General features: G+C 43.8%; 1 protein-coding gene across 1 annotated transcript in view; it reads left to right on the top strand.

Moving 5' to 3' along the window:
• The window catches only part of NECAB3 (N-terminal EF-hand calcium binding protein 3), a 145,132-nt gene that overhangs the window by 4,443 nt on the left and 117,573 nt on the right, over positions 1 to 23,116 (top strand). The window contains exons 2-5 of the mRNA XM_040436085.1: positions 4,384 to 4,408; positions 8,641 to 8,749; positions 15,196 to 15,221; positions 20,357 to 20,454. Coding sequence (XP_040292019.1) covers positions 4,384 to 4,408; positions 8,641 to 8,749; positions 15,196 to 15,221; positions 20,357 to 20,454 — 258 coding nt within the window. The remainder of the gene's footprint in view (positions 1 to 4,383; positions 4,409 to 8,640; positions 8,750 to 15,195; positions 15,222 to 20,356; positions 20,455 to 23,116) is intronic.

The following is a 23,116-nucleotide window of genomic DNA, read 5'->3' as shown; positions in this document are numbered from 1 at the left end:
GCAGACAAATGCATCCCAAATTGCAGTCATCCATTATTTAATGGAATCACTTTATTTTTCTGACTGTAAGACTCACTGAGAAGTTATGTTATATGATGCCACTGTCCATGAAAATTATAAGACCCCATGTCAAAAGGTAGAACTGCCCCCCTTCTCCAAAAAAGACATGTAATATAACAGATGCACACTCACTGTTCAGCCATTTATGTAAGAAGAAATGCTTATAGCAATGCCAACCTTGTGCCTATATACACAACCCAAGAGTGATTGAGCAGCAGAAAAAAGGAGGGTGGAAGAAGGATACAGTTGGGCACTTCCTGCAATCAAGGGCAAGGGTCTAAAGAAAATTCTGAGGCTTGGGTAGTGCCAATAAATTCTTTGGATCACCACAGATGGATGGACTTCAAGTGTAACAGAGGGCAGTGGTAGGGGAAAAGTTCAAGTGTAACAAAGGGTGGTGACAGGGGAAAATTTCAAGTGTAACATAGGGTGGTTTCAGGGGAAAACTTCAAGTGTAACAAAGGGCAGTGGCAGGGAAAAACTTCAAGTGTAACAGAGGATGGTGGTAGAGAAAACTTCAAGAGTAACATAGGGCGGTGGTAGGGGAAAAGTTCAAGTGTAAAAGAGGGCTCTGGGAAGGGAAAACTTCAAGTGTAACAGAAGGTGGTAGCAGGGGAAAACTTCAAGTATAACAGAAGGTGGTGGCAGAGGAAAACTTCAAGTGCATCAGAGGGTAATGGTAGGGGAAAACTTCAAGTGTAACAGAGGGCTCTGTCAAGGGAAAACTTCAAGTGTAAAAGAGGGTGGAGGAAAAGGAAAAATTCAAGTGTAACATAGGGTGGTTGCAGGGGAAAAATTCAAGTGTAACAGAGGGGGTGGTAAGGGAAAACTTCAAGTATAACAGAGGGCAGCGGCAGGAACAAACTTCAAGTGTAACATTGGGTGGTTGCAGGGTTAACCTTCAAGTGTAACAGAGGGCAGTGGCAGGGGAAAATTTCGAGTGTAACAGAGGGCTGTGGTAAGGGAAAAATTCACATGTAAAAGAGTACAGTGGGAGGGGAAAAGGTTAAGTGTAAAAGAGGGCTCTGGCAAGGGAAAACGTCAAGTGTAACAGATGGTGATGGCAGGGGAAAACTTCAAGTGTAACAGAAGGTGGTGGCAAGGGAAAACTTCAAGTGTAACAGAAGGTGGTGGCAGGAGAAAAATTCAAGTGTAACAGAGGGTGGTGGCAGGGAAAAACTTCAAGTGTAACAGAAGGTGGTGGCAAGGGAAAACTTCAAGTGTAACAGAAGGTGGTGGCAGGAGAAAAATTCAAGTGTAACAGAGGGTGGTGGCAGGGAAAAACTTCAAGTGTAACAGAGGGCGGTGGTAAGGGAAAAATTCACGTGTAACAGAGTACAGAGGTAGGGCAAAAGTTCAAGTGTAAAAGAGGGCTCTGGCAAGGGAAAACGTCAAGTGTAACAGATGGTGATAGCAGGGGAAAACTTAAAGTGTAACAGTAGGCAGTGGTTGGGGAAAATGTCCTCTGTAACAGAGGGCAGTGGTAGGGGAAATGTTAAAGTGTAAAAGAGGGCTCTGGCAAGGGAAAACTTCAAGTGTGACAGAGGGCGGTGGCAGGGGAAAACTTCAAGTGTAACAGAGGGCGATGGCAGGGGAAAACTTCAAGTGTAACAGAGGGCAGTGGTTGGGGAAAACCTCATCTGTAACGGAGGGCAGTGGTAGGGGAAATGTTCAAGTGTAAAAGAGGGCTCTGGCAAGGGAAAACTTCAAGTGTGACAGAGGGAGTTGGCAGGGGAAAACTTCAAGTGTAACAGAGGGCGGTGGCAGGGAAAAACTTCAAGTGTAACAGAGGGGGTGGTAGTGGAAAACCTCAAGTGTAAGATAGGGTGGTGGTAGGGGAAAGTTCAAGTGTAAGAGAGGGCTCTGGCAAGGGAAAACTTCAAGTGTAAAAGAGGGTGGAGGAAAAGGAAAAATTCAAGTGTAACATAGGATGGTTGCAGGGGAAAATGTCAAGTGTAACAGATGGTGATAGCAGGGGAAAACTTCAAGTGTAACAGTAGGCAGTGGTTGGGGGAAATGTCCTCTGTAGGGGAAATGGTAGGGGAAATGTTCAAGTGTAAAAGAGGGCTCTGGCAAGGGAAAACTTCAAGTGTGACAGAGGGAGTTGGCAGGGGAAAAGTTCAAGTGTAACAGAAGGTGGTGGCAAGGGAAAACTTCAAGTGTAAAAGAGGGTGGAGGCAAAGGAAAAATTCAAGTGTAACATAGGGTGGTTGCAGGGTAAAAATTCAAGTGTAACAGAGGGGGGTGGCAGGAACAAACTTCAAGTGTAACATTGGGTGGTTGCAGGGTTAACCTTCAAGTGTATCAGAGGGCAGTGGTAGGGGAAAACGTTAAGTGTAACAGAGTGCAGGGGAAAATTTCGAGTGTAACAGAGGGCGGTGGTAAGGGAAAAATTCACGTGTAAAAGAGTAAAGTGGTAGGGGAAAAGGTTAAGTGTAAAAGAGGGCTCTGGCAAGGGAAAACATCAAGTGTAACAGATGGTGATGGCAGGGGAAAACTTCAAGTGTAACAGAAGGTGGTGGCAAGGGAAAACTTCAAGTGTAAAAGAGGGTGGTTGCAGGAGAAAAATTCAAGTGTAACAGAAGGTGGTGGCAGGGAAAAACTTCAAGTGTAACAGAGTGCGGTGGCAGGGAAAAATTTCAAGTGTAACGGAGGGCGTGGTAAGGGAAAAATTCACGTGTAACAGAGTACAGTGGTAGGGGAAAAGTTCAAGTGTAAAAGAGGGCTCTGGCAAAGGAAAACATCAAGTGTAACAGATGGTGATGGCAGGGGAAAACTTCAAGTGTAACAGTAGGCAGTGGTTGGTGAAAATGTCATCTGTACCAGAGGGCGATGGTAGGGGGAATGTTCAAGTGTAAAAGAGGGCTCTGGCAAGAGAAAACTTCAAGTGTGACAGAGGGCGGTGGCAGGGGAAAACTTCAAGTGTATCAGAGAGCAGTGGTAGGGAAAAACTTTAAGTGTAAGATAGGGTGGTGGTAGGGGATAGTTCAAGTGTAAAAGAGGGCTCTGGCAAGGGAAAACGTTAAGTGTAACAGATGGTGATGGCAGGGGAAAACGTCAAGTGTAACAGAAGGTGGTGGCAAGGGAAAACTTCAAGTGTAAAAGAGGGTGGTTGCAGGGGAAAAATTCAAGTGTAACAGAGGGCGGTGGTAGGGGAAAAGTTCAAGTGTAACAGAAAGTGGTAGCAGAGGAAACCCTCAACTTGAGGGTTTCCTCTGCTACCACCTTCTGTTTAACTTGAACTTTTCCCCTACCACCGCCCTCTGTTACACTTGAATTTTTCCCCTGTCACTGCCCTCTGTTACACTTGAAGTTTTCCCTACCACCACTGTCACGACCATGGTTGTGGTCGTGACTCCTTGGTTCGCATGCAGTTGTCAGCGGTTTTTTTTATGTTCTCAACCACAGGTGTGGGCTCTGTATCTTGCCTCACATGTGGTTGCCGTTGGCAACATAAGGTTGTTGGCAGTGGAGCGGCCTGAGCGCTTGCTAGGCACTCGCTGTCACGGCATGCGGTTGCCTCTGGTAAAGTGTGGTTTTAGTGTTCACTTTCTATGTCTGGTGTGCACGAGGTTTATGTAGATGTGCACTGTGACACTTCCCTTCACTTGTGGCTGCCCGTGGCAACGTGTGGTTTTGTGTACATGTGGTGGCAGTGTCTCGGCCTTCTGGCTGACTCCCAGGACATGGTTGCCACGCATGTCGTTGCCTGCGGTTACAGCTGCAGTGTAATTGTTTATTGTACACTTCCCTTTTTTGAGTTCCTCATTAGTTCCCCTTTTTTTTTGGTGGGGGGTTTTGAGGGGTGGGAGTGTCACGATCTTGGTGATGGTCTTGACGTCCCCGCCACCGTAACTTCCGTGTCCGGGTTGGTGATCCCCCGTTCCTCTCTATGTAAAAGGGAAGTGTACAATAAACAATTACACTGCAGCTGTAACCGCAGGCAACGACATGCGTGGCAACCATGTCCTGGGAGTCAGCCAGAAGGCCGAGACACTGCGACCACATGTACACAAAACCACACGTTGCCACGGGCAGCCACAAGTGAAGGGAAGTGTCAGGCCCTTAATGAGACCAATGGCCTATTCCTCAGTACATCTTCCCACTTCTCATGCGATAATCCATCAATATCTTTTTTCCATTTCTCTTTGGCTGCTATTTTGTTTTTTGTTTGTATAACCTTTATTAATATTTTATATCTCCTTATATCCTTTACCTTTCTATTCGCAGATTTCCTTAGATATTAGACTAAACCCATCTGTGGTCTTGTATTACCGTATATAATGAGACCGCTTGAAATTGAACACTGTCTTTTCTTTGCAGATATTCAGGAGAGCAGACAAAAATGGTGAGTAATAAATGTATATGAAATTATTATTCACCGTTTCCGTAATAACTCATATGTTCCTTTTTACAATATTCTTATTATTATTATTTGTGAGTCAGAATATGTCCTGCCAAACCTGGCTGGAAAATGGAAGTGACAGATAATATGAGGTGTGACACATTCTCCGTTAGGCCTCTTGCACACGAACGTATGCGCCCCGTGGCTGTGCTGCGGCCCACCTATTGCGGGCCGCAATGCACGACCACCAACCGTGGGGCAGCCGCAGCGGATCGCGGACCCATTCACTTTAATGGGTCCACGATCCGCCCATTCTGCAAAAAGATAGGACAGTAGTGCTTCCGTAGGGTTCCGTTCTGTGCTTCCGTTCCGCATCTCCGGATTTGCAGACCCATTGAAATAAATGGGTCTGCATCCGTTATGCGTAATGCCCACCGAACGGCGCCGTTGTATTGCGGATCCGGAAATGCAGTCCGCAATACGGCCACGGAGTGCACACATTCGTGTGAAAAAGGCCAGTATATGGGAGAAGTCATCTTTGGATCTGTTGGATGCTTGTTGCTGTTGGGTAGTTGTGTACCTGTTGTTTATTTTGGAGGAAGTAACATGTTGTCTGATCAGCAGTTAGCATGTTATAGAGCAAGAGGAGCTGAGCAGATTGATATATAGTTTATGGGAAAAGATTCAGTAAAAACTGGCATTCATTCATTTAAACCTCTGCACTTTCTATGCTGAGGAGTCCAGTGGGCGGTCCTAATCAGTGCTTAACAGCTTTTCCTTTTGAGTGTGCATACAGAGATAACTGTCAATCACTGATTGGACCGCCCACTGGACTCCTAAGAGATTAATGTGAGCGAAATACAAGTTTTGGAGAATCTTTTCCCATAAAACCCTATATCAACCTGCTCAGCTCCACCTACTCTATAACATGCTCCCTGTTGACGTGATGGGTTCCATTTCAGTCTTAGTGCACAAGACATCTCTGAAAAGGATGAAGTGAGGTCAGTTAGTCTGTAGAGACATGAACTGTGCCAGGGATGAAGAATAAAGATAACCAGGAAGACACACCTGCGGTAGTAGTCAAGAGAATAATCAGACGAGCAAAGGTTTAATGGCAATGATGTAGCAGAGCTGGGTATGTGATACAGGGAGGACAAAGCAGTAGAGAGCAGGTAGAGTAGAGGGGCACAATGAATATCTAACACTTTATGGTAGTGGTTGATGGTCTCCATTCCAGGACATGAAGTTCCTGTTTAGCTTGTTCTAAATTCTTGTGTAGGGTATGAGTAGTTTCTCCCTTACGTTATTTAATTGTCGTGGTCCCTGCCCTATACATATTAGAATTAAGGAAAGTAGATAAGGACAACGTGAGCCATAGGTCTCATTTGTAAGTGTAGCAATGTCTATGTTTTTCTATACATAGGAATGAGAGAGATGAATGTGCTATAGTGAGAAGCGAGCGGTAGTACCCTAAGTCATGATGTGTGCGCTTCTTGTTCTAGATGGCAAGGAGAACAGATGGCTCTGTAGACAGCTCAGCAAGACGCCAGAGCTCTGGTCATACCCTAGTAAACCCAGGAAATGCCTGTGATGCCGGGTGCTCCCTGCTATCAGTCCTGTGTACATAACTCTTTCAATGCCGGATGATTTGATACTATTAGAAACTGCATAAGATTTCATTCACATCGGCATTAATTCCTTTGTTCTGTTATTGGGGCCGGACAATGTAAAAAACAGAACCATTGGACTACTGCATGATGGACGTTAAGACTCCATTGACTATCATGGGGTCCATTGGGTTTATGTTATGGGGCCCCGCCATTTTAACAGATAAAATAGCTCATCTTGCCGAGCCATTCTGTACATTTTTAGAGAGAAAAGATGGGAGGAGTGGTAGTGGTTAAGATGGTGGTATTCCATATGGATTTCTCTTGTATTCGGTCAGGCTGGTTCTGGTGGATGTGACTTATTTTTCATCTTGTCCCGAAAGACCGGCACTGACATTGTTCATTACTAAATTTGCTTCACCCATATGCAAATGCTGCAACTTTTTAAAGAAAAAAATATGTAAATATATTCTCTGCTACCCATCCTCTCCACCCCTTATCACATAATCCACCCTGCAAATGTATTGTCCTGTTTGCGCTATTGTGTTGAACATAATCTCCCCTGGTATGTAAGTTGCTGGAGATACTATATCCACCCATCTAGAGAGTAGTTAAAGGGGTTGTCTGCTTTTTTATATTGATGACCTATCCTCAGGGTAGGTCATCAATATCAGATTGACGGGGGGCCTCCACCGATCTTACAGCGCTCTTCACTGTTTACCTGCTCTCCATCGCAATTGCAGCTGTGAGCAGGTGTAATTACAACTCTGCCGTCCCTATTCACTTCAATGGGACAGCTACTTACTGTTGAAGAGAGTAGGGCAGAGCCGTCCCACGGAAGTGAATGAGATGACTTAGTTGCAATTACACCTGCTCACCGCTGCAAGTTAACGATGAGCAGGTAAACAGTGAAGAGAAGGCAGCGCTGGTACGAGCACTGCTTTCTCTTCAAACAGCTGATCGTTGGGGTGCCGAGAGTCAGCCCCCCGCCAATCTGATATTGATGACCTATCCTGTGGATAGGTCATCAGTATAAAACAGGGGACAACCCCTTCAAGTCTGACTATACACATCGGATAGCTGTCAGCTGAACACACATTCGACAGACCGCTATCCCTTCCAACCCTCCCATACACATGTAAGGAGAGGGGGAAAATCCATGTAGAAATCTACCAGCCCAATCCTTCTTTCTCCTTACATCTCAAATCGGTGAAAAGTCATGATACCTTCTTTTACATTAGATGGTCAGCCATCGTTAATGGTATGGCCCGATTAAGGCTTTCCCAAAATTCTTTGTAGAAGAAATACTAAAGAATATATTTCTGAGTAACGCGTTTTAGGGACAGAGCGGACCTTCATCAGGCACTGTAAAAGCAGCATCTATTCATACGGTATCCCCAAACCTTCATGGTATCTTAAAAATCCCATATGATTCTTTCTCGTTCAGCCTGGTTGATTTTAGTAAAACTGACTTTAAAAGGTGTTGGACAATTTCCAATGTAATTTGTCAAAATGACACACACAGTCATGTATGCTCCCGGGGGTGTACACAACATTTTCTATGGCCCCCCTGCCACACCTGGTTTCCCAGTACACGTTCATCACTCGCCCCCAGGAAATGTAAAGCAAAACACCCAGATTTCTGATGATATAAAAAAAAATTGAATTGGAAGAAATTTGAATTAAAAAATGTTCTAATGAAAAATGTCGCCTTCCACGTCACCCACTTCTATGTCAGGAAAAGTAGAACAAGTGCTTCATAAATATGGCGCACATTCTAAACAGCATATTTCTCAATGTATGTATACCAGACAACACTGATAATTCTGCTCCCATTAGAAAGCTGGCTGCCTGGAGCCACCACTAGGGGGGGCTCAGTGTATAGGAATTTATACAGTTACCATTTACTGGATTGGAAGCTTAAAATAATCTCTTTGCATTAAGCTCCCCCTAGTAGTAGCTGCATGAAAATGCTATGTTTTCTTCTTGGGAAAGAGAAACAAGAAGGAGTTCAGCTTCAGTGCTAGGTCACCTCCCCCGGGCCCCATAACAGTTGCGTGGTCTCTACTGAAGGTACAGCACTGTATGCTCCATACAAGCATACATGACTGTATACTGTCCCCCAGCTGTCCTGTAAACATACTCACCTGTCATCCTACAGGAGCTGCAAGATGGTGGTGACCTCTTCCTCTGACTGTTCATGGGTACTGTCTATTCTACACAGACGCTTAGCGGCAAATGGATGCATCCAGCGCATGCGTAGATACAGGAGACTGCTGCCTATATCTGTGCATGCGTCAAACACGTTTATTTGAGGCCAGATCAACTATAAGCCTTCATTAGGACAGTATGCGGTCATGTATGCTTGGAAGGAGCATAGATGACTATATATGACATTTTGACCAATTACATTGAGAACCGGCCAACCCCTTTAATCATGACACAGTTAGGTAAAACAATGCAAAAGAGTGACAAAAATGTCTGATGTAAATTTCGCCTTTAGACTGGTGTAGAAGTGATAATGGTTCTTCTACGTTACAGCTGAGCTTTATGTGTGGGAGAGGAGAGATGAGCACCAAATGAATCATGACTTTATAATTAATTGGATATGATACGTATCTCCCGCAGATGACGGCAAACTGTCCTTTGAAGAATTCCAGAGCTATTTTTCTGATGGGGTTCTGAATCAGGAGGATCTGAAGAAAATGTTCATCCGGATCGACAGCCAGCAAACCAAGTGAGTGCTGGAAAGAGGAATATGGGCCAAATATACTAAAACTCCTCCCGTATCACTTGCTAGAATAATTAGCTGTATATAATGCCTTTAATAGGCACGGCTGGATTTCTTGACCTACTCGAGGCACAAATCTCCTTTCACACCTTGTTTCTGCCCTCTCCTGGGGTTCCTGTCGGGGGTTTACCTTTGAATACACAAAAGTGGTATTTCGATTTTTAATGTGATGGATCCATTCATTATAATGAGGCAAAAGGACTCCACGTTGGAGTCTTTTTTGCCAAACAGAACAGTGTTTGCCTCATTATAGTGTAAAACAGAGACGAGCGAAGTTCTTAAAAATTAGATTTGGCTGCTTCGCCGAATTTTACAAAAAGATTTGCTTTCTGATTAATTACTTTGTCACGAAGCGCATTTTTTTTGTAAGTAGCGAGTGCACTGGCAGGGAACGGCGATTGTGCCGCCCCCTGTCATTTAACCCCTCAGATGCCGCAATTATCAGTAATCGCGGGATCTGAGATCAATAATAATGCATTTTAGGGGTTGCTCATAAAAAAAATAATATATATATATTTTTATTGTACTTACCTCATCCATTTGAGCACGAAGAGACTGCTGTGGCCATCTCGCTTGAAGATCCAAAGCGAAATCTCGGGCGCGCGTGATGACGTCATCACGTCGGCCAGTGTGGTGACTTCATACGTCAACACGCACAAGATTTTGCATTGAATCTTGCAGCCTATTTGCGCTGAAATGGATGAGGTATGTATGATTTTTTTTATTTTTACCGCCATTTCAGGGAAAATAGATTTGTTACCACGAAGAGGAAATTCGGCTTCCTGGTGAATCGAAATTTATCTGAAATCTAAAATAGCACTTTTGTTTATGTAAATGTGCACCCCCCAACAGATAGCCCAGCTGAGGACGGAGGCAAGGTGTGAAAGGAGCATAACACAGATAGAAATCTTTCCTAATGGCTGACAAAAGTCATGACACCATTGGTTTTACGCAATGTCAGTTTCTTAAAGGGGTTTTCCAGCTTTTATTAAAGGGGTTATCGGTAATAAATAATGATGACCTATCCCCAGGATATATCTGACGCCTATTCCCAGGCCATATGACGTCACCGTACATCTGTCACATGACCTAGTTGCTGCTCAGTCCCATTAAAGTGAATTGGGCCGGACTACAATACCATGCACAGTCACAATACATTGTACGGCGCTGTGCTTAGGAGAGATGCTGGGAGCTGGCTGCGCTCCCCAGAGCTCAGGGGACTGCGGTGGCTCCCTGAAACAGCTGATCGGCAGGAGTGCTAGCACTCGGACCCCCGCTGATCTGATAATGATGACCTATCTTGAGGTTATTACTGGATAACCCCTTTAAGGCCCATCCTCAGGATAGGGAATCACTAGCTGATCACTGGGGGCCTGACACCCTGCACCCCCACCAAACATCTACCATGTGCAGTTTATGATATTAATGTCTTCTCATGTGGCAGGGGGGATTTGGGCTCTGTCGGGCACCAAACCCTCTGCTACCTCTGCACCCCCTACAGCTACACCTCTGTATAAGGTTGGTTTCACACGGGCGTTGCGGGAAAAGGTGCGGGTGCGTTGCGGGAAAATGCGCGATTTTTCCGCACAAGTGCAAAACATTGTAATGCGTTTTGCACGCGCGTGAGAAAAATCTACATGTTTGGTACCCAAATCCGAACTTCTTCACAGAAGTTCGGGTTTGGAATCGGGGTTGTGTAGATTGTATTATTTTCCCTTATAACATGGTTATAAGGGAAAATAATAGCATTCTTAATACAGAATGCATAGTACAATAGCGCTGGAGGGGTTAAAAAAATTAATAAAATAATTTAGCTCACCTTAATCCACTTGCTCGCGCAGCCCGGCTTCTCTTCTGTCTTCTTCTTTGCTGTGTACAGGAAAAGGACCTGTGGTGACGTCACTCCGGTCGTCACATGGTCCATCACATGATCCATCACCATGGTAAAAGATCATGTGATGGACCATGTGATGACCGGAGTGACGTCACCACAGGTCCTTTTCCTGTACACAGCAAAGAAGAAGACAGAAGAGATGCCGGGCTGCGCGAGCAAGTGGATTAAGGTGAGTTAAATAATTTTTAATTTTTTTTTAACCCCTCCAGCACTATGCATTCTGTATTAAGAATGCTATTATTTTCCCTTATAACCATGTTATAAGGGAAAATAATAATGATCGGGTCTCCATCCAGATCGTCTCCTAGCAACCGTGCGTGAAAATCGCACCGCATCCGCACTTGCTTGTGGATGCTTGCGATTTTCACGCAGCCCCATTCACTTCTATGGGGCCTGCGTTACGTGGAAAACGCACAATATAGAGCATGCTGCGATTTTCACGCAACGCATAAGTGATCCGTGAAAATCACCGCTCATGTGCACAGCCCCATAGAAATGAATGGGTCCGGATTCAGTGCGGGTGCAATGCGTTCACCTCCCGCATTGCACCCGTGCGGAAAACTCGCCCGTGTGAAAGGGGCCTAAGACCTTATTAATGATATATCTTGGGATTCATCTTACAAGTGAACAAGCACATGTCCGGTTTAGATGGAGAAGGCTGATCAACTGTTTCAAAGTATCTCCGGAACCACACAGCTCCACCCTTTGACTAGTGGACAGTGCTGGTAACTGCAGTGCTACTCCCATTTACATTACCAGTTCTATCCACTACACAATGGACGGCACTGTGTAGTTGCGGCACCTCAGCTTCTGTGTAACAGCTGATCGGCAAGGGCGCTGGGTGTCAGACCCCCGCCAATCTGATATTGTTCACCTATCCTAGGGATCAGCAACCTCCGGCACTCCAGCTGTTCTGAAACTACAACTTCCAGAATCCTCCTTTCACTTCTATGGGAGTTACAAGAACAGACGAGTAAGAGTGCATGCTAGTAGTTGTAGTTTCACAGCAGCTGGAGTGCCGAAGGTTGCTGATCCCTGACTCATCCTGAGGTTAGGCTATCAATACTATGATCCTGGACTACCCTTTTAAGATGTAGAAATAATAAAAAATGGTGGAATTGGTGCAGTCAGGGGGTATGCTTGCAAGAGATTAGTCCTGTGAGGGCACAAGGCTGTTGTGAGAGGTTTGTGGGTCTGCTTGCCTCATTAGCACCTTACAGACTGGCTCCTTAACCTGTGAATAGCTCATATTCGTTAGCACTTGAACATCCAATTAGTTTGATTGACATGTAACAGATGGATGGTTATACATTTGGTATCTAGGTAGAAAATATACTACATAGGGCTGACTATCTGTATCTCCATGTGGAGCATTTAGATTGTTCACGCAAAGATTGTTAATAACTGACTTATGATTCCGCCTACAGGAAAGAGGACATAAATATCAGCCAAAACATTAAAACTACCTACCATTTATTGTGCCACCAGCTCTTATCTGTGATGCCTTGGGTGCCAATGACCAGGGGCGGGCTGGAAACTTAAAGAGGCCGTAGAAAAAAAACTAAAAGTGACCCCAAGTTGTAGGCGAGGCCAAATAAAAAAAAGGCAGAGCAACACAAGTATTCTGGGTCAACACAAGCCATAAGTAGGCAGGGACAATAGAAGAAGGCAGGGTCAGCAATACCACAAAACAGCATAAAATACCGCCCTAGCACCCTACTGAGGAAGGTGATACAGTTGAAACCAGGAGGGCACCTGGGGCAGCTAGCCAGATTCATAAGTATTTGATGCTCCTAGCATTAATGCTGAAAGCATCAAACTGTTACGTACCTGGTCAGTGGCCACAGTTGAACCACAGTTCCTTGTCAACAGCTGTCTTTCTTTGAGCCGTGTTGGTTGGTACTAATCACTGCATACTGGGAATACACCCAACAAACCTGCCGTTTTGGAGATGTTCTGATCACATCTTGTCCCTTGTCTAAGTCGCTCAGGTCCTTATGCAGTGCACCATCCCCTGAGGTGGAGTAGTCCGGGAGTGTAGGATGCGAGTGGTATACTGTGGCCCAATGTTTGTGTCACGGTGCTCCTAACTTCCGGCTATTGCCTCCGGGGGGAAGGGGGGGGGGGGGCAGTCTCCATTGCATAGATTGAGTTGGAGAATAATGTGAAGTCCAGACTTGGGAATGTCTCAATCGTGTTTACTTGAGTAACTTGACAATACATGGGTTTCAAAGAGTTTAGTGCAATTCTCCTTTTCTTGGTTCCAGCAGGATGAAATATGGCGGCAGGTCTTCTAAATGCTGCTCTCTCTGCCATGCTAATCTCAGGCTTCAGGCTGGTTACTGTACTTCTAGGGGTTCTGGCACCGTTGAGTGGGGTGCCTTTGGCAGTTTACTCCCTCATAATACTCAATCTATTAAATTTAGGTAGTCTTGGTGCTCTCTGAGCTGCTTCCTCTGGAAGACTCCTGCTGCAGGTGTAAGCCATGTACCCGGGGTGGGCTCCCCAGGATACAGCGAAGTCACGAATAAGGAAAGCAACTCCAACACCATCTTTTGCCAAAACTGAATTTTACTAACACGTGGTAATAAACACAACCACAAATGCTGAGAACATATAATAAATTTACATTTACCCAGCCCGAAGGCTGAGACCCCTGAGTTTCACAGCACGGCGCCCTCTGATGGATGCTGGAGGAAATTTTACAGTAATTTACCTACTGGCGGGCACAACTAAAACTGCCTCGCCGTACCAATTATTACCCTAAAGCAAACATGAACAATTGTTTGGGTGCTTAGTACGGGTTAGCCTGCGGTGCAACACAACAGTTTATAATCTTACAGTGCTCTATAATATTCCCCCTTCCATAACTAGTCCGGTAGCAGTTGTCTGATATTACTCCTGAGCAAAATGCTGAACTGGATTGAGTTCGTGGGGGTGTTTATCAGCTCTCAAATGTGCAATTGTTCCTTTTAGTAATGGAGTCCTTGTAGTAACAGTAGCAACACTTTAGGCCTGACACAAAGCAGAGACCCTAACTAGCTAACTACAGGCCTGGTCTTAGTCTCTAGGCGCCAACACTGCAATGAGGTGCGTGTCCGATCTTACCGACCCGGGTCTGCTCTTCTTCCGCTGATGACTCTGAACCGAACAACCAGTCTCTTCAGCAAACATGAGGTCCTGCACGGTATGTAGCTTTGGCTCCTCAGCTCTTATCTGCCTTCCTGGAAACAATCCTCCTTTCCCTGGACAGGATCTGGGTCTTGGACAACGATCAACTTCACTCAGCTGCAGCTGTGATCACTGAGGGGCCTCTCACTCCTGGATCCATCGGATTCTGTGCTCACACACAGCTCCTCAGTCTCAGCTAGCTTCTAAGATGGATGCTGCTCTCCTTCTTCAAGCTCTGAAAAAACACACCTCTCATGAATATGGAAATATATATATGCAGCCAGTCAGCTGTGAATAGGAAACAGCGGCATCTTGTGGCCAAACAGCAGAACGTCAGTCCAGAACATTTAATTTAATCCACACAGTGTTCAACAATGAGAGCTGTTTTCCCATTTCACACAGGAGGGGAAAACACTCCCTCACTGCGCCATGTTGTCTGGTCTCTCTCATAGTCTATCTCCAACTAGCTACTTCTTCAGCAACCCTTCCCTTGGTGGGAAGCCGGACTAGCCCACTTCTGCCCCAAGGGGGGGATAAGAATGGAATGTTAGTTCCTTCCTATCTAAAGCAATCTGCTAGAACATATGCTACCTGCTGGAAAACCAAGCACATTACTTGTCACATAACATTGCATAAATACATTATTAGGTACAGTATGAGAGGACCTGGAAAAGGATACAAAGATGGCATTGTTAACCAGTAGAGACAGTAGCTCGGTATAAAGATGGTAGTGCCCACTCTGGGGTACTACACTTAAGTTCATTCATTTTTCCTGCTTCCAACATCAGCTTCAAGAACTGACTGTTCACTTGTCGCCTTGTAGATCCCTATCCTTGAAAGGAGCCATTGTCACAAGGTTATCAGTATATTTAAGTTCACTTGGTTTTAATGTTATGGCTGATTGGTATATATATATATATATATTCAGACTGCTTGATAAGTGATTATTTTCAAAATATAGACCTCAGGATATCATCCTTGAATACCATTGTATTAGCTAAACTAGTTCTGCAGTAATTACTTTCTTTATATATAGCAGTTGGAGATTGCTTTTCTGATACAGAGACCTAATACTCTGCATAGACATTCAGATAAATAATAAAATTCTGTCTGCCTGCAGCCACCATTAGAGAGAGCAAGCAGTGTACAAGCAAGCTCATAAGCTCCATCTTGTGGTGACTGCTAGCAGCCAGAATTTTATCACTTATCCCTATGGCTAGGCAGAGTACTAGGAGTTTAAAAAAGCACAAATCACCTGATTTCTTTGCAATTTTTTCAGTTCATTTAGATGAATGTTCTAATTCTTAACTTGTGTTCATTTTTGCAGGAACATGGATACAGAGCTGCTATGTGGTAAGCTGTTTAATTAATATTTTCTTCTAATTTCTTCTAATCTAGTTTAGTTTCTGTCTTCTGTTTACAAAACATGGTCAGTGTTGAGCAGGTTTCCATAGTTATGTAAACAGAAGACGGAGGAGCGTTGCTAAGGCTCAAAATGGGCCACTTTAGTGCTATTTTTTCTAATAGAAATGTACAATTTCAGTAATTAAAGTATATTACAAAAATGGTCAGTATCACTGCCCCTATACATCACAAAAATAAAAAAAAGAATGACAGTTACACTTTAGGTGAGCTTTTCAGTGCATCGAGGGGTGGAGCTAGCACTGGAAAGCTGAGGAACTGTGATGCCTTTATTTGGCGAAAGAATAAGGCCTATTGCACACGACCGTATGGCTTTTTCAGTGTTTTGCGGTCCGTTTTTCACGGATCCGTTGTTCTGTTTTTTGTTTCCGTTGTGTTTCCGTTTCTGTTCCGTTTTTCCGTTCCGTTTTTCCGTATGGCATATAGAGTATACAGTAATTACATAGATAAAATTGGGCTGGGCATAACATTTTCAATAGATGGTTTAGCAAAAAACGGAACGGAAACGGAAGACATACGGATGCATTTCCGTATGTGTTCCGTTTTTTTTGCGGACCCATTGACTTGAATGGAGCCACGGAACGTGATTTGCGGGCAATAATAGGACATGTTCTATGTTAGAACGGAACGGAAAAACGGAAATACGGAAACACAATGCATACGGAGTATATTCCGTTTTTTTTGGCGGAACCATTGAAATGAATGGTTCCGTATACGGACCGTATACGGAACGCAAAAAACGGCCAGTAAACGGGAAAAATAAACGGCCGTGTGCAGGAGGCCTAAAAACTTTTTTTCTCAGTAACGTCACAACCAATTTTCACAAGACAGGTATCTTTCTAATCAGCAGGATCAATCCTACCAGGTGCCATGCTTAGTTTAATAGAGTTGATCCTGCTGGCAAACCCTTTAAATTATTCCAGTGATGTCCAGTGACAATATTTAACCGCACATCCAATCACTTATTCTCTTTAGATATTGTCTGTAGATCTTTGCTATTACTGTCTGTAACCGTCAGAGTGCACATTAGATGCTGCCTGCTCTTATGGGATCATCATTTGTAGGATTAGTCAGAGCTGCGTTTTCATTCTCCATCTTCTGCCTCGGGCTACTTCTTTGTACTCACTTGCTGATTTCAAGACCCAGCATCCTTGTTATGTCTGATCTAGTGGAATTTCATCAAACACCTAACCCTACAGCCCATCTCTTGGGGAATGTTGATTTAATGAAGTGTGTGACTCATGTTAACCCTTTCAGTTGTACAGAAGGGGAATGCTGCTCTGAAGTCACCATAGTCTTTAGTCAGTGAGGACGACGTTACATACAATTTACACAGATTTTATTAGATAAAAGTAGTGATTTTCTTTAGTGTACAAGACATTTGTGAGATCTTTTTAAAGATTTTTCTAGTTTATGTGGACGTTGTTTCCAAGGATTTCAAAGAGGAAGACTGCTTGGGGGTAGGGGGTTAATATTGTAATGAAGGAGAAGACATTAAAAGAGGGGGTCATTTTACATTGCACCAGTTGACTGCTGACATTCCGGACACCAGTGCTTACTGGAGTCAATTTGCCAGGTAACCTGCTAAATACCTGTATGGCCATACTCATAATATAAAAAAATAGCTACATTATTGTCGCATAAAAGTAGAAAATAAATGTACGGGTACGCCATATGTGCACTTCTATATTAGGGCTCACAACAACAACCAAGGTAGCTGACATAGCGGCTGTCTGTTGAATGGGCGCCATTATACTTTACTTTTATTATGTATTCCCACAGTTAGTCCTGCTGTGTGCATTATCCCTTCCCTGTGTCATTACTTTTTATTATTCCTGTACTATAACATCTCTGTGACATCATTAGTACATTACACCTACATGTGGCATTATTATTTTCCTATGCTGTGACATCACAGGAACATGGTGTCCTTTTTATTTTCTAGCTGTTAAGTCATAGTGCATATTATCCCTGTTCCGTGACATCACTGTCTGTAATATCCCTGCACTGTGACATCACTGCGTAAATTATCTCTTTACTGTAACATCACTGAACAAATTATCCGTGTACTATGACATCAATGTGTGTGTTATCCATGTGCTGTGACATCACTGTGTGCATTACTACCTTTTGAGATCTGTACTTGTAGGTGGGGTTGGCGATGACAGACGTCACAAGCTCCAATGGTTAAAAAATCCAAATCACCGTTTATTTCATCCAAGACAATAAAATGGAAGTCAAAGCTGATGATCTATCCTCTGGATAGGTCATCAGCATCTTATCGGCGGGGGTCCGACACCCAGGACCCCTGCCGATCAGCTGTTTGAGAAGGCAGCTGCGCTGGCAGTAGTATGCGGCCTTCTCGCTGTTTACTGCAGGCCCAGTGACGTCACAACTAGTATCCAATGGCCTGAAAGGAGCTAAGCTCCATTCAAGTGAACAGAGCTTCGCCCCGCCCAGGCCATTGATACTAGTCGTGACGTCATTGGGCCTGCGGTAAACAGCGAGAAGGCCGCATACTACTGCCAGCGCAGCTGCCTTCTCAAACAGCTGATCGGCAGGGGTTCCGGGTGTCGGACCTCGCCGATCAGATGCTGATGATCATAATGTCTCTCTAAAACTGCAGAACCCCTTTAAGTCTTCACTTTGAACAAGTTCACAATCATAAACATAAATAAAATAGATGCCCCTCTCGGCGCTAACTAAACAGCGATTTCCTCACCTACACTCAGTATCGACATTAGATGAGGCTTCGCACAACAAGCAGGTCTTGCAGCTTCCAGGCACTAACTCTGAATGAGCTTTTCACCCCTGTTTTTATTTCTCCAGTTATGAGCCTGGCAGCTACAACTTGGTTTGCCTCAGGCTAGATGATAGCTGTGTACTGCAGTGGGGAGGGAATGCCAATTCCCACTGCCAACACTTATCTGCCATTCTATAAAAATCCAGCCCATAATACAATTTGAACAAAATACTGTACTTTAGCAAACTACAACTTGCTGAAACAACCCAGCTTTCCTGGGTTCTTTTACCTCACCGTCTAAACCATCTGACATATAATGGGGAAAATACGTACTGTATTTGATACACTGGCGATTTTGCAAGTTTTCCCACCTACAAAAATGGAGAAGTCTGTAATTTTTATCGTACGTACACTTCAACTGTGAGAGACAGACTCTTACAATCCAGAAAATCACATAAATAATTAATTTGCATTTTTGTATGAAATAAGTATTTGATACAATAGAAAAACTGAAATTAATATTTGGTACAGAAACCTTTGTTTGGAATTTGGAGGTCAGACTTTTTCTGTAGTTCTGCAGCAGGGATTTTGGCCCACTCCTCCATACAGATCTTCTCCAGATCTTTCAGGTTTCAGGGCTATCCCTGGGCTACTTTGGGTTTCAGCTCCCTCTAAAGATTTTCGATTGGGTTCAGGTCTGGAGACTGGCTAGACCACTTTAGGACCTTGAAATGCTTCTTACAGAGCCACTCCTTAGTAGTCCTGGCTGTGTGTTTCCGGTCATTGTCATGCTGGAAGATCCATCCATGACCCATCTTCTATGCTCTTACTGAGGGAAGGAGGTTGTTGGCCAAAATCTCGCGATACATGGCCCTATTCATCCTCCCTTCAAAATGGTGCAGTCATCCTGTCCCCTTTGCAGAAAAGCACCCCCAAAGTATGATGTCCTCCCCCCCATGCTTCACGGTTGGGATGGTGTTCTTGGGGTTGTACTCATCCTTTTTCTTCCTTCAAACATGGCAATTGGAGTTGAAACCAATAAGTTTTGATCTCATCTGACCACATAACCTTCTCCCATGCCTCATCTGGATCATCCAGATTGTCATTGGTGAACTTCAAACAGGCCTGGACATGTGCTGGCCTAAGCCGGGGGACCTTGCGTGCCCTGCAGGATATTAATCCATGACGGCGTAGTGTGTTACTAACGGTAATCTTTGAGACTGTGATCCAAGCTCTCTTTAGATCATTGAACAGGTCCTCCCATGTAGTTCTGGGCTGATTCCTGACCTTTCTCAGAATCATCCTTACCCCACGAGGTGCGATCTTGCATGGAGCCCCAGATTGACAAAGACTGACAGTCATCTTGTGTTTCTTCCTTTTTCTAATAATTGCACCAACAGTTGTGCAGCTCTACAATTTTGTCCCTGGTGTCCCTAGACAGCTCTTTGGTCTTGGCCATGGTTGAGAGGTTGTAGTGTGATTGATTAAGTGTGTAAACAGGTGTCTTTTATACAAGTAATGAGTTCAAACTGGTACAATTAATACAGGTAATGAGTGCAGAGTAGGAGGGCTTCTTAAAGAAAAACTAACAGGTCTGTGTGAGAGCCAGAATTTTTGCTGCTTGGTAGGTGATCAAATACTTATTTCATGCAATAAAATGCAAATTAATTATTAAAAAATCATACAATGTGATTTTCCGGATTTTTTTTAGATTTTGTCTCTCACAGTTGAAGTGTACCTATGATGAAAATTACAGACCTCTCCATTCTTTGTAGGTGGGAAAACTTGCAAAATCTAATCATAAGACAGGTCTTTTTCATGAATCTATGAAGAAGATCTGTCGTATGGTTGAAACACGTTGATTTTATGCAGGAGGATTACTTGTTGTTACATTTTTTAAATGAAGAAATAAAGAATCATTGATTTTATTGGCTGGATCCATTTATATTTTTTTGCTGCATTTACGTTGGGTGTGAACACAGCCTGGATCCGTGCAGAGCAGGTCAGAGCACCTTTACCACTTACCACTTGAGGGCTGGACTTTGTTCTACAGTATTTACAATGTATGTATTATGCCTGTACTGTACAATAAATGTGTATATTATCCCTGTACTGTGGCATCACTGTGTGCATTATCCTTGTACTGTGAGATCGCTATGTATGTTATGCCTGTCAGAAGTAGGGAGATACAGAGTTCTCCAAGGCCAAACCAACATACATTCAGATTATGAAAAAGGATTGATAAAAGAAATATAAGGGATGTGATGTTTGATGGAATATCCTTAAGACTTCTATCACAGTGTTGGCTACTTGTACATTTCAGACTATTTCTCTGAATATTTGGGGGAATACAAGAATGTTCTCACTGCCCTGCAGAATCTGAATGTAACTATATTGACAGCCATGGATAAAACCAAAATGGTGAGTAACTGGCTTAGTATTTATTATTTACATCATGGAATAAAGCTTTATTCAGTGGGTATAAATGGAAAAAATGTCAATTAAAGATAAACATTACATATTTTTTCTGCTAATGATTCATGTTACAACTGAAGAAAGCTGGGAAAGTAATGAGTAATTTGGCCCTTTGTTGATGTGTGCTATTTTTTCCATGAGTCATATTCCAAGCAAGGTTCACAGTTTTGCAAAATGACTTAGGCTTACGACTGTGTCCATATGGAGGTCCACAAACCACAGATCCGCAAAATAGTGTCATTACTAGAAATTACTCTTCTTGTCCACAATACGGACAAGAATAGGCTATGTTCTGCAATCTGCAGAAGGGACAAACGATTGCGGTCAGCACACTGATGATATCTTTGGGCAGTCTGTTCTTTTTTGTGTAGCCATAGAAATAAATGGGCCTGTGTTCCAACTCTAATTTTCTAATTCTTTTTCCTGAGCTAGTAAGTGGCGGCTAGCTGCCATAATGTCTCTCATAGACAGCACACATAGTGAAGAAGAAATTCTGTTCCTCTATCTTTATTTTTCACATACACAGAAGCAGCAGCATGGGTGCATTATGTAGCTGTGAATTCGGTTCTGGGGTGAGATAGAAAACTGGATAAAGTAGCAGTGACTTAACTAGAAATTTCTGGGCCCCACAGCAAATTTTTTATAGGGTCCCCCTACCCCAGAAACTTATTCTCAACCACCTACTCTCCTGCAACCCCCATTCCTGTGGCTAGTCAAGATCGCTCTCTCGGACGAGGCCCGGTAACCGCTTTGTTTCCTATAGTGTCTCTGTATATAATGTCATTTTATAATACTGTTGAGGGGGCCCTGACAATAAAGTATTTTAGCCCTCCTCCTGAGTGGGCCCCTTCTGAGTTCGGGTCCCAAAACAGCCGCTTCCCCGGCTTCCCCTATAGCTATGCCCCTGCAAAGCATATTGTCTGGCATTTTGTATAGAATCTGCAATGGAGGCTTAGAGCGGAGTCTCCAAGGCAGATGTGAATGAAGTCTTACCTAATCCCTCAATAAACTGATAACCCATCCTGTTTCTCAATATGGATTTTAGTAGTGAATTAAGGGTGAATGATCAGTTCAGGAGGAGGAAAAGAAGTAGTTAATAAGTGGAGAAGGAAGCATCTTTTTCTAATAAGATACAGTACAGACCAAAAGTTTGGACACACCTTCTCATTCAAAGAGTTTTCTTTATTTTCATGACTATGAAGGCATCAAAATTATGAATTAACACATGTGGAATTATATACATAACAAACAAGTGTGAAACAACTGAAAGCATGTCATATTCTAGGTTCTTCAAAGTAGCCACCTTTTGCTTTGATTACTGCTTTGCACACTCTTGGCATTCTCTTGATGAGCTTTAAGAGGTAGTCCCCTGAAATGGTTTTCACTTCACAGGTGTGCTCTGTCAGGTTTAATAAGTGGGATTTCTTGCCTTATAAATTGGGTTGGGACCATCAGTTGCGTTGAGGAGAAGTCAGGTGGATACACAGCTGATAGTCCTACTGAATAGACTGTTCGAATTTGTATTATGGCAAGAAAAAAGCAGCTAAGTAAAGAAAAACGAGTGGCCATCATTACTTTAAGAAATGAAGGTCAGTCAGTCAGCCGAAAAATTGGGAAAACTTTGAAAGTAAGGGCTATTTGACCATGAAGGAGAGTGATGGGGTGCTGCGCCAGATGACCTGGCCTCCACAGTCCCCGGACCTGAACCCAATCGAGATGGTTTGGGGTGAGCTGGACCGCAGAGTGAAGGCAAAAGGGCCAACAAGTGCTAAGCATCTCTAGGAACTCCTTCAAGACTGTTGGAAGACCATTTCAGGGGACTACCTCTTGAAGCTCATCAAGAGAATGCCAAGAGTGTGCAAAGCAGTAATCAAAGCAAAAGGTGGCTACTTTGAAGAACCTAGAATATGACATATTTTCAGTTGTTTCACACTTGTTTGTTATGTATATATTTCCACATGTGTTAATTCATAGTTGTGATGCCTTCATAGTCATGAAAATAAAGAAAACTCTTTGAATGAGAAGGTGTGTGAAAAATTTTGGTCTGTACTGTATATTACTAAGTTTCTTTTAATCATAATAATGATTTACAGTATGCAAAGTTTGTTGAAATGACAGCGCCTATTTAAGGCTACTTTCACACGAGCGTTCGGGTGTCCGCTCGTGCGCACCGTTTGAAGGGGCTCACGAGCGGCCCCGAATGCATCCGTCTGGCCCCAATGCATTCTCAGTGGAGGCGGATCCACTGAGAATGCATCCGCCTGCCAGCGCTCAGCCTCCGCTCCGCTCAGTGAGCGGACACCTGAACGCTGCTTGCAGCGTTCGGGTGTCCGCCTGGCTGTGCGGAGGCGAGCGGATCAGTCCAGACTTACAATGTAAGTCAATGGGGACGGATCCGCTTGAAGATGACACCATATGGCTCAATCTTCAAGCGGATCCGTTCCCCATTGACTTACAATGTAAAGTCTGAACGGATCCGCTCAGGCTACTTTCATACTTAGAAAATTTTCTAAGTTTTAATGCAGACGGATCCGTTCTGAACGGATGCGAACGTCTGCATTATAGGAGCGGATCCGTCTGATGAAACATCAGACGGATCCGCTCCGAA

Source organism: Bufo bufo, chromosome 6, assembly GCF_905171765.1.
Source record: "Bufo bufo chromosome 6, aBufBuf1.1, whole genome shotgun sequence".
NCBI lineage: Eukaryota > Metazoa > Chordata > Amphibia > Anura > Bufonidae > Bufo > Bufo bufo.
The sequence above is the reverse complement of the archived record's forward strand: the minus strand, read 5'-3'. Positions and strand labels throughout refer to the sequence as shown.